Source organism: Lygodium microphyllum, chromosome 2 (assembly GCF_053477565.2).
Source record: "Lygodium microphyllum isolate KBCC chromosome 2, Lygodium_microphyllum_v1.1.10, whole genome shotgun sequence".
In the NCBI taxonomy this organism is placed as follows: domain Eukaryota; kingdom Viridiplantae; phylum Streptophyta; class Polypodiopsida; order Schizaeales; family Lygodiaceae; genus Lygodium; species Lygodium microphyllum.
This window is the reverse complement of record NC_141136.1, coordinates 67,524,218-67,536,891: the sequence shown is the minus strand read 5'-3', so window position 1 is coordinate 67,536,891 and position 12,674 is coordinate 67,524,218. Positions and strand designations below refer to the sequence as shown.

General features: G+C 42.1%; 1 protein-coding gene across 2 annotated transcripts in view; it reads right to left on the bottom strand.

The window, feature by feature from the left end:
- Window positions 1-11,999, bottom strand: part of LOC148039845 (calmodulin-binding transcription activator 3-like) — a 51,749-nt gene extending 39,750 nt beyond the window's left edge. The window contains exon 1 of one of the 2 annotated variants that reach the window (XM_087694516.1): window positions 11,141-11,999. In XM_087694516.1, coding sequence (XP_087550642.1) covers window positions 11,141-11,186 — 46 coding nt within the window. In that variant the 5' untranslated portion in view covers window positions 11,187-11,999. The remainder of the gene's footprint in view (window positions 1-11,140) is intronic. The other variant, XM_087694525.1, reaches the window with a different exon arrangement.
- Window positions 12,000-12,674: the final 675 nt, after the last annotated feature.

Here is a 12,674-nt window from a genome sequence, read left to right as displayed (position 1 = left end):
CCTTCCTTCTGTGCATACCCTTTGGCAACCAATCTTGCCTTGTACTTGGGTTTCCCATCAACTGTCTTTACTTTGTAAACCCATTTCTTTGGAAGAGGCTTTCTTTCTTTGGGCAACGACACAAGATCCCAAGTATCATTAGCATACAGAGATTTAATCTCTTCCTGCATAGCTAGCTCCCACTTATTGCTGAATTTGCATGACTTAGCCTCTTTATATGTCAGAGGCTCACCCTCATCAGTAAGCATCACATAATGCAAAGAGGGGTCATACCTATGTGGTTGCCTTCTTAGGCGTGTAGACTTGCGTACCCAATGATCCACATTCTCAGGAATCAGCTCCCTGTGCTTCTATTTGCTGTCCATCATCATCTGGCTCAAAGATAACCGGCTGATCATCAGTTTCAGCCTGTGGTACAGCACCATGAGGCTCATCATTTGAAGTAATAGGTGGCTGCAAATTCTGAAATTTGACCTTTTTCATGTCTTCATCAGAGGCTAAAGTACTTTTCAGCAACTTTGCCTCATTAAACACAACATTACAGCTGCGAACAATTTTCTTGGACTGAGGTAGCCACACTCTATAGCCAAATTCACCCTCATCACCATAGCCCATGAAAATGCCTTTGGTGGATTTCGGGTCAAGTTTATTCCTCAGCTCATTTCTAACATGCACAAAAGCATCACAGCCAAATATTCGTAAATGGTCATATGAGGCCGGTTTGCCAGACCAAACCTCCTCAGGAATGCCATTATTTAGGGACCTGTTTGGAGAGCGGTTGCAAATGTGAACCGCGGTTTTAAGTGCCTCTCCCCAAAATTCATGAGGGAGATTAGCAGTGGACAGCATGCACCGCACTCTCTCACAGAGTCCTATTGTATCTTTCAGCCACACCATTTGAAGAAGGGCTGTAAGGGGCTGTAAGCTCCCTCTTGATCCCATTCAAGTCACAAAAGGACTTAAATTCATTAGACGTGAACTCACCCCCATTATCAGTTCTCAAGCATTTCAACTTTCTACCTGCCTGAGTAGTCACGAATGCATGAAAAGTTTTAAAAACAGCAAACACTTCACTTTTCTTTTTCAACAAATAAACCCAAATCTTCCTGGAACAGTCATCAATAAAAGAGGCAAAGTATGCAGTACCACCCAACGATTTCAAAGGCATGCTACATACATCAGAATGCACTAAGTCCAATACATTTGACTTACGGGAGACACCAAAGTAAAAGGAATTTTTCATTTGCTTTTCAAACTGACAGTCATTACAAAAATCAAGTTTAGAGCCTTTTCCATCAACCCTCTTCAAAGAGGTAAGAACATCAAGTCCTTTCTGGCTCATATGGCCTAATCTCTTATGCCATAACTCCAAATGACAGCCAAATTCAGCAACTGCAAGAAACTTGCCATTCAAAGCTTTACAATGCAGACAATACAAAGTGCCCTTCTTGGTTCCTTTAGCAATCAGCATGGAACCCCTTTTTAATTTCCATAAACCACCACCAAACAGTGTGGTGTAACCATGCAAGTCAAGCTGTCCAACAGATAGTAAACTCTTCTTGATGCCAGGCACATATCTGACATCTTTCAACACAAGTTCTTGCCCATTATCCAAAGACAAGTGTATGGTGCCAATCCCATCAATGCTGCAAGCATGATTATTTCCAAGGTAAACCTTGCCATAACAGCCTGCATCAAAAGTAACAAAACACTCCAAGCATGGAGCCACATGGAAAGAGGCACCAGAGTCTACAATCCAAGTCTGAGTGACACAATCATCAACTCACAAAAGTGCATCAATCACATCAGCCTTGGTGATCTGCATATCCTGCATGTGACATACAAGGGCATCATAATCCACTGCACATAATACATCAGCCTCTGCATCTGAGAGCTCCTCTATGACAACACTAGAGGCCACATTGGCCTTTTCCTTGCCTTTACCTGCCTCAGATGCATCTGTCTTTTCCTCTTTCTTCTTTTTTGTCTCCTGCATTCTTCTTTCTCTCTCGTTCCTTCTTGTAATACCTGCAATCAGGCTTCTTGTGGCCCTTCCGACCACACTGATAGCATGTAACATCACTCTTTTCTTTTCCTTTGCTCTTGCTCCTGCTTCTCTGTCTAGCATTTGCATTTTTCTTTTCATCCCTGCCTCTAACATTATAAGCTGAGTTGCTGCCTTCTCCACTAGACTTACGTCTAATTTCTTCATTCAAGATCGAACCCCTCACACCATCATATGTGAGATTGGGGTTATTGTTGAGAGAAACAACCAAAGTCTCCCAAGAGTCGGGCAATGTCATGATCAAAAAGATCGCCCTCAACTTATCATCAAAATCCAAACTTGCATCCTTGAGCTGATTTAAAATGCCAGTAAATGCACTCAAGTGCTCAGCTGCAGGCTTGGACTCATCCAGCCGCATATTCACCAACTTACGCATTAAATGCACCTGATTAACGGGTGTGGTGATCTCATAGGTAGTCTTCAACTTCTCCCATATTGCATGACCAGTGTCTAAACCCTTAATGTCTGTCAAAATGTCATCAGTGACACCCATCTTTATATAAGCCACAGCCCTTTTATTGACTTTGGCCCAATCCGCCTCAAACATTTGTGCGGGTTTATCCATTTGCAAAGCATCCTCACAATCCTTTAAGAACAATATGAACTGCATACGATCTTTCCAAAGATCAAAGCCCTGACCATCAAATCGCTTGATTTCCATCAAACTTTTAATGTCAGAACTGGAAGAAGTTGCAGCCATTTTTTCACAAGTACAAGTGTAAAAGCATTGAACTGCAAGAGCACAAGATAAATCAGCAAATACACTGCTGTTCTTGCATAACCAGCAATAATCCTTTGTTGTTTTGACATAAACCAGCCACTGCACAGGCAAATAATGCAGAAATTTATCAAATTCTGCGCAAAATCCCAAATTTCCAGGTCCAGATGTGCGCAAATGTCAGCCAAACTGACTCAGCTGAGCAAAATTGCATCAATACATGAAAAGGCCCAATTTTCCTTGGTCCAATGCCAATAAATTTTACTCGGATGAGCAAAATTCCAACAAATTTTGAAAAATCCCCAAATTAATTGAGGTCAATGCGCACAATGTCTGCAATTTCTGACACAGATGTCACTGTCAAGCATAAACAGCATCAAATCTGGGAAAAGCCCCAAATTTCCAGGTTCAAATTTGACCAAATCTGAGAACTGTGCTTGCGCGCGCAAACTCCCGTCAGTGGCAAAGAGGTTGCTTGCAGTAAACCTTAGAAAAAATTTTAAAAATTTATGGAAGAAAAAACGTGTCGAACTGCAGCCGTTGACCTGCGCTACTTGTGGCAGCCTTGTGTGAGCTGTCGCCTGCTCAAAAACGTGACGAAAACAGCATCGCGTGACCTGTCCAGCCTGCGCCTGATGCTCGTGACCTACGTTGACCTGTGCAGCCTACGCCTGGCTGCTCGTGACCTGTTCGTGACCTGTTCGACTGCCTGCCTGATCAAAAAACAACCTGTCCCTACCTGCCAGGTCAAAAACGACCTGTCGCCTGTCTATCACGCTGTCGCTTGCACAAAACGTGACCTGCACCACTGTCGCCTGACTGTCCAGCACATACACGTGCCTGGAAACAGCGATGACCTGACCTGACCTGTATGAGTGACGACTTACTGATTTCTCGCGAGCGAAGACCTGGTGTTGTCTCACACGGACTTCGAGGAGCGCGAGCACCTTAACCTCAGCTCTGATACCAGTTGTTGGAGCACGCGGGTAGCGGAAGGGTGAAGATTTGCAACAGAGGAAGTGAACAGGTGAGTGAGAGTGAGAGTGAGAGTGAGAGTGAGAGTGAGAGTAAGAGTGACAAACAGATTTGGGTGTACCAACAATGTGTTGGTACACAAAGAATAAAATGTATTTATACTTAGGGCCCGTAAGGGTGCATTCACATGTACAACATAACAATACACGTGTAAAATACACGGAGGTGAATAAAGGACCTTTACATCCCAACAACAAGTACAGAGGTGAGTAGTAAGATGCTCCAAAAACAAAACTCAAAATAAAGGAAAGCAAAGCCAAGTGCAATGCAATGAGTATGTAAGTATACAACGAAAGTCTAAAAAGAGAAAAGGCCAAGTGTGTGGTCATCATCGCATATAGCGAGGTGGGAAAGGGGTCATAGAAGGTGTAGTGGATACCCTAGGAATGGATGCGTAAAGTACAATAGCGAGTCACTAGCAAACCAATCAACTAATCCTTTAGGAGTCGTGAAGGAGATAGGTTGTTTAGACTGTCCGCATGCAACATATCCAATAGCCGCTAGGACAGATGGAACACATGGTGCAGTAATAGGAGGCATAGCCCCACTGGACTGGCTAGCTAAAGTGGAGGCAGTCGCAACAATCTGCACGGTGGTTTTTTTAGAGAAAGACCCTGGGCCTTGGTACAATACTCCTCGTCCACATGACCTGGCTTCTAGCAGTGTGTGCAAAATCTATTTTTCTTAGAAATTAGCAGCCAAAGGGATTGTGATTCTTTGATTTCGTCAATAGAGCTGGTGTCACCCTTCTTTTGGCTTGCCTTTGCATTTTGCCAGTTCTTCCCACTATTGGTTTTCCCTCTCGAAAAAGAGGCAACCAACCCTCATGTCTTTGAATGGATCTATGTGGAGAAGTCCTTGTGGACTTAATCGTCCAGCCTCACATAATGCAAGAACTAGCACTCCAACTCATAAAAGGTTGGCAATCTAGATAGTGAGATAATGTGCTGGATAAAATGAAAGTATTTGTTAGGTAACTTATTCAAGAAGCACATGATCTGATTGTCATTTGGCTTTGGGAAGCCAATGGTGGCAAACTCAACAAGTAACCACCAATATTCGACTAGCTTGAGTTTCAAATTATCCCCTTCCTTCAAGGAGAACTCCTTAAGCTCAAAATCAGGATTAATACGTGGAGTGCGATCTCATACCACATAGCGGTCAATGAGATGACTCCAACGCTCAGATACCAGGGAAAAATGTTATAATTGAGAGTGGAATTCACAAAGCAACCCTTGCATTAACTCAACATTGGCCATGGCATTGTGGACTTTCGATTAACAAATATCGGGGTGAGCTAATCGAGGGTCTAGCATAAGCTCAATACCAATGACAAGGTCCCAAATTCCCTAAGATTTAAGCACTTCTTGCATGAAGTTCGACCAAGTGCTGAAATTTAACCCATATAAACAAGTCTTATCTGTAAGGACATTCTTGGCCATTGCAATAGAAGTAGCAGTGCTAGGAGATGGAGAAGATGTGTAAAGGGGGTAGGGTGAATAGGGGAGAGACGGTGGGGGAGTGGAGTACACTTGGGAAGGAATCCCAAAGTGCCCACCATGCATACGAGAAGTGTGTACAGCAAATCCAAATGTGCACAAGGGCAAACTCAGTATGGACATGGTAACCGCTTGTGGAACCCAAGGGTGGAGGGATAGAGACACGAGCAAAAGAGGATGGAAATCCCTACGTAGGAGTGGCCCAAGGAATATGTGACGTCACTCCATAAGCAAAGGATGCATATCCTTGTGTCTAAAGGTGGTGTGGAGGATTTGTGAGTATCCAGGGGTAGTGAGGGGAATGTCCATCATAGTCGTCCTAGAGTGGAAGCATGTAGTAAAGTGGGGATAAGCAAAAGATATAGTATTAAAGAGTAGCATTTCCCCTAACGATACACAAAGAAGTGGAGTGAATGGAGGGTAGGTAGATTGTGGAATGGTGAATGAGAAGGTGCTAGGAGCTGAGATGAAAGATCCAAACCCTAGTGTGCTTTGAGCGGAAGTGGAGTGTAAGCCCAAGTTTTGGAATGAAGATGTGAGTAGATCAGAAGGTGAAGAAGATAGTGGTGGAATGGGAGGGAGTTGAGAAGTGTGGTTTACGTGTTTAAATGAAACAAATGGTAGATATATACTTGATGAAGATGAAGGTGTATCTACCTCTCCTCGAGACTATAATGCCTTCTTAGATCCTCCAATGATGGAAAAGCCTAATGGGATATCATAGGATCCCTAGAAGAGGGTGCATAAGACATTATAAATCAAAATCGAGTCACATGTGAGTCTTGCACAAAGACTAGCCTCCACAATCACCATAGGATACTCTTTAAAAGAGCACTGGCTCTAATACCATATATAGATATACTAGGTTTTGCACTAAGGAAACACAACATGTATGACCAAGACTAAAATAGAAAGACTCAAACAAAGACAAGCAAAACTGAAGCCCTAGACATAAAACACAAAAACTCAAAACTCAAACACAGAAACAAACACAAAGAGAAAAACTCTGAAGTGAGATTAATGTTGTAAATGAATGTAAGAGTGTACAAAATGCCCAAGGGCAATGAAATCAACCTTCCTTCTTGGATAGAGTGGTAAATAACCTGATTAAGCACTAATTACAGCAAGCATAAAATTCACATAAACTAAAAATGTACACTTTACCACTTTAACCTTGTACATTAAATACCCTGTTGGCCCCAAAATTAGCACCCCTTGCAATCTTTCTTTATCTTATATTGCAAAAGGAAAAAGTACAACTGAGCTCCTCTAATCTCCTCCGCTAATCCAAGTGCCTCTTGATGTCAAAACTGACAGCAAGCCTCCAAACCAATTTACCCCTTGGTTTGCTTCACGATTGGCCTTCACTCTGCTCCTTGAAAGACAAATTCAACCCCAAATCTAATATTGGTTGTCATAAGGACATATATTTTTGAAACCTCACTTAACATTTGGATTAATTTTTAATCACATGGTTAAGTAAATGTTGCACATGTGAGGAGTAATTGGGATTAGAGTAAATTTACGAGCCCGAAACTCGAGAAAATCACGGGATATCAAAGGAAAAAGTTGCTATAAGTTACATTGAGCAGATACTTGGTGGTATTTGGTGCCAATTGTTGGCCTAGGTCATTCATTTGGCCATAAGTATCAATAGGTGACACTAGAGAAGTGGCATTTAATGGTACCTAACCCCGCTCTGATGGTCAAAGATGGTGCAGAGATACTCAGGAATGGAAGTTTCCTAGCCAATTTAATTATTGGCTAGTCAAATTATTTTGCAAGGCACCGAAATAATTATTAGATTAATTTTTAATATTTAAAGACTCAAATTTAATATTTAATTATGGATAATGCTAGAAAAACCATTCAAAAAGACTGCCACTTGTCAAAAATGCCCATGCAAGACTGAAAAACGTCTTTAGAGGTTGGAGAGGCATTTTTAGTGTATTCAGCCTGCAAGAGAGAGGGAGGAGATGTTGTTGGTCTGATTTGCAGCCATTGGAGGACCTTCTGAGGCAGCCAGGGGCAAGAGAAGACCAATCAACAACAAGTGACAGCATCTACAAGCTGTTGAGACAGGGTAACAACAGTAAATGACAGATTTTCTTCAATTCTTTGCAAAGAAAGTCTGAATTTTCTCTCTCCTAAGCATTCTCTCTCATCTTCCAACCTTTCTACAAATTGGAATACCGAAAGGGATTGGAAGAATCCCATTGTATATCAACTTCTTTGTCAATTAAATTAAATAAATACCAAAAGGGGCACCAGTTTTGGGGCCAACGAGGTGTCCAATGTCCAAGATTATATGGTAAAGTGTGCTTTTCAATTTTGTAAATTCGTTATTTGCTATAAATAGTGCTTAATCAGGTTATTTACCACCCTATCCGAGGAGCAAGACTGGTTACATTGGCTGGCTGGCCTCTTAAATCTCCTTGAAATTCCTCAAATTCAGCCATTGGATCTCAAGTCCTTGGACCTCAATTCTAAGCATGCATCCCGAGCCAGCTCTGTCAAAACCCTAATTTTTACTGTAAATTAGGGTTTATAACAAAGATTGATTGAAATCTCTTCCTCTAATGACTCAAACTACTGGAAAATGCTTAGATAACTTAAGAGATGGCTGGGGGATAAGAGAGAATGCTATAGAGAAAGAAATTTCAAAGTCTCATCGCAAGAAACACTGAAAAGTTATTGTCACCTGCTCAAATAGCCGTGTAAGCTGTCATCTACAGCTTAAGACTACCAAAAAGACCGCTTCTTGCTCTCTAGCAACCTCCTTCTCTCTCACAATGGCTAAAATAGACTTCCACCAATCCCTACAAACTTTTTTCCACTTGTACGGGCAATTTTTGACAATTATCAATCTTTTAACCCCATTTTCTAGCATTATCCAGTGTATTAAATTAATTTTTAGAATATTGATTGTGAAAACTAATTTAATTGTTATTCTAGTACTCAAAAAATCAATTTCACCAACTAATAATTAAATTGGCTAGGCAAATTTGTTTTCCAAGTATCCCTAAGCAATTATTGGTCCTTAGATTGGCATTAGTCTCTAATGTCACCACCCACTGACATTAGTAGCCAATAAATTGGTCTAGGCCAAAATCTGATACCAGATACTTGCTCTTTAGTTCACACACTTCATTTAGGGTTTCACACTAGCACTCCCAAAAAGCACTAGTATTCACATTTTGGCCACTTTTTCAGTGGGTACCCACACAATGGTGCGCCACCCTAGACAACTTATGCCTATAAATAGGCAATTACTTCATCCATTCTTCACTTCTACCACCACTCTTCAATCATTCTTCACCTCTCTTCCTCCATCATCAAACACCCTTCCCTTCTCTTACCAACCTCTTCCACTGCCCTCACATCCCTTTAGGAGGACATTGCAGTTTGTGACTCGTGGCTACCTTTACCCTTTCTCTTATGCTTCAAGCACCCTGTTCCATCATCAAGCCTTGCAATTGGAGCATCTTCCACCTGGCGTAACCATCATCTGCTTGGCATTAGTACCCTTCTCCTTTAGGCTCCACCTTCACTTGCAATTTTTAATGTGGAGATCTTCTCCTTGCCTGGCGTCATCATCTCCAGCTTAGCGTCAACATCTTAGCCTCTGGCGACAGTCTACATCACGGAGCGTCAATGATTCCATCACTCATCTATCACAGGGGCTGTCGAGACTTGCATTTTTGCAACCCGACTTCTCCTCCATCACCTAGCGTCACTCGTTTATCATAGGGGCTGCTGGGACCTGTGTTTTTGAAACCCGGCTCATCCTCCATCATCTGGCATCATCATTATCCACCTTGCATCAACATTTGGGCTACTCTCCCTACATTTGACAGCTCTGACACTCTAGAGTTTTTTCTAAGACTATACATTATTTTCTAAATCGCCAAAGCAAAGCAAATTAATTTTGACTATCCCACCCCTACCCCCAAACTCACAATGGAGCCAAGTTGAGAGCTCACAAGGGAGTGGCCCATATGTAAACATCATTCTCAAGAACAACTCCACATGCATCATGCCATCCCTTTACCCTTGGCAAAAAAAGAAAGCTTGTACTTAAGTCCTACGAATCAACAAATCCGAATAGTCATTGAAATTCTAGCACTGCCCCATGCTCAATGTTGCATAGAAACCCATTTCATACCTTTGGATTCTAAAACTCTTACTTATTATAGCCTATTGGTAGGCTATGTAGATTTTAGATTTGTAAGTAGTCGCATGTCATTTAAATTGTTTAATGGATAATGGCAAATGGCTTGAGCATGAACCATGATTTGTTAATTAGTCATGATTGGTGGACATGGTACTTTATAATTCATAACCTTACAAGTTATTGCCCAATGTTTTTGGAATTTAATTTGAGCATCAATGTTTCTTAAGTCAAGTTCAGTTGTGCTTTCTAAGTCAAGTCAAAGATTGGCAATGCTTTAATTTTGCATATTCCTACTATACATAGTATTTTACTACATCTATTATGTTTGCATGGAACTTCTTTCTTGCCATTTCTAGAATTTTGTGAAATAACATGTCAAATAGTAATGCCCTTGAACGATGGCAACAAAGAGCATGAAAGATAAAAGATAATTCAAGTGTTGGACATTTGAGCAGATCACATCTGACTCCCTGATTGTGAAACACAACGTAGAAGCTACATCTTGGGGAGCACAAGGCTGGCCTTTGCCCATCTACACTTTTATGCTCTTCATTCTCTATGGACTTTAATGCCTTTTCTTATACCATTAACAAGTCTTGACGTATGGTTTCACACAAACCACTCAATGCCACATGCATTCACTAGCACTTCAGTTAAGGAACATAACTGAACACCACGAACTCTAGTGTCGGTCTACAATAGTGTTAGGATTATCTATATACCCAATTGGAAGATACTATAGCATTATCACACTCTAGTTTAAGTCACACTCTACTTTAAGCGGGGCTGCATTGCAGCAGTTTTGCATGCATTACAAAACTTACTCACCTCTGAGGTAACATGTATTAACATTATCTGTATACCCACTTGGGACATATTATAGCATTTTCACACTCTAGTTTAAGTCACACTCTACTTTAAGGGGGGCTGCATTGTAGCATTTTTGCGTTGATTACAAAACTTACTCACCTCTGTGGTAACATGTATTAACAGACTGAAGTCCGTACAACCTACGGTTCATACATCCAAGCCCCAGGGGTCACTATGAGAGAACCAGTGGAACAGGCTAAATGTCCAATCCGTCACCCACTGTTCGAACTGCAAAATCAACCCGATGATTGCAGGTTCCATTGCCTACAAAGATCTTCCCTAACACAACCATTTGATGGGTTCACTCACCGGCTCTCAATCCTTTGCAATCAGGCCTCAATGAGCTGGGGAAAACTGACGAACTCATTGTCATATTAATTTCCAATATAAGCCACCAAATAGTTGATCATTGGTCAGTTCATTAACTTTTTGTTCTAGCTTACAACAACCCATTTTGCAACAGCTCTGCGTTTTCAGGCATATATGTGAATATTGAATGTATCCGGGCTCACCTCCCTCATCTTTCTGTACATTGAAACACTGCCTAGTTGTCACCACTTGGTATGGATGGGAAACAATCAGAAGTACAGCTAGTGTCATTCTATATGTATACATTTTAAAGTACAACAATCAGAACTACAGGTGTTTTGACAGCCTTTACTAGAATCGTTCTATGTGCATACATTCAAACAACGCTCAATCCTAAATAAATCAACGAACTCTGGACACTCCATCTAGAGGAGCAATTGACAGCAGAAGCAAAGTGAAACAGGGCTCACCAGGTTGGTTAGGAAATCCTGTGTAACGACGATGATCCATCGTCATTCACACCCCTTAGAGCATGCCAAGTAGCAGGCAAGAACGCCACGGCAGTAGTGAATTCGGCCCCCAATGACTCCAACAATAGGGCACTGTGCAGATCAAGCATCCGAGCTGCGTCGTCCGACAGGCCAAGACTGACGGATCAGCTGCCTTTTAGATGTTCTCATTGAGGTCCTGGAAGCAATGCAGCAAAGGGGTCTCGGAGCAGGAGTTGGAGATGCAAGAGATAAAGTAGGATCTCAATTGAAAAAGAGAACAGGGGAAGTGTGATCGGAGAGAGAAAGATAATTAGGGTTTGCAGGGCTGAGGGAAAGGCGAAACAGGAAGAACCGTCTGGGGAAGGCGAGGTAATTATACCAAAATGTAAAAAAAAGGTCCTGTTACCGAGGTGCAAAGAAGGAGTTGGAGGAGGAAGAAGAAGAAGGGGGAGGGGGAGGGACGGAAGAAAACAAGCAAAGGCAGGGCAGGGCTTTTCTGCTGTAGGGATTGTTTGTTGTAAAGGAGGGGAGCCTTTAGTGGGTGGGATTCACAAGGGAAGGAGAGGTTTTAATTATTCTTCTTGTTCTCTCTCTCTGTCTATCTCTCGCCTGTGTGCCTGCTCCGTCGCTGAGGGTTTTACTATCGAGGGGAGTCAAAAGGGGGGCAAAAGACAAAGAAGGGAGCTGCAGGAGAGAGAGGAAAGGATGATGAGAGGAAACTGGAAAGAAAGGAAAGAGGAGGCTTGGCCGCTGATGGGAATGATGATGCTGATGATGGAAGAGATAGTTTCCTGTTCTCTCTCTTTTGCCACTCTCTCTGATGATCGGTCTTCTAAGGTAATCCTTCTCCCTTTTGGCCTTTTGGTCTCTCAGACAAAGGGGGGAGGGACAGACCCCTTGCTGATGTCATCCCCAGCCCCTTGTTGTCTCCTTCCCAGGCCCCATTGACCAGCCTTGTAACTGGTTTTGGCTTGCCAAATGCCACCTCATCCTCGCCCTTGCCATGTCATCATCCCCTCTTCAGCCTGCTTGGCTTGCCATGTCATCATCATTATCTTGCATTTCCTTCACACTCAAAGTAGGACATTACCCTTCCCTAGGGAATTAGCAATTCCATGTAGCAAAGAAGCGCCTAATCCGTGTCACATGCATACTTACATGCATGGCGTTACAATTAGATAGTGGGCACAGTTCTCTCTACGACTTTCAATAGCCTAGCAAGTAAGGTAGCTATATTTTTAGTAAATGTGTTTGTTTACTTTCAAGAATTTCACAATGTCTAGGACGAGCTAGGCATGATGCCATCACTTGTAGACAAGAACCTATAATATGCCATGCATGGGAGAAGCATCTATTACATGTCATGCACAGTTATATATGTAAAGAAGGGCCTCTTATATATGCACACTCGTATGTAGAGAAGGGCCTATTAGGTGTTGTGAAAATCGTATATAAAATAGTGGCAATTACAAGTAGCAAAGAAGGGCCTATCATGTGTCATGCTCTATCAGTG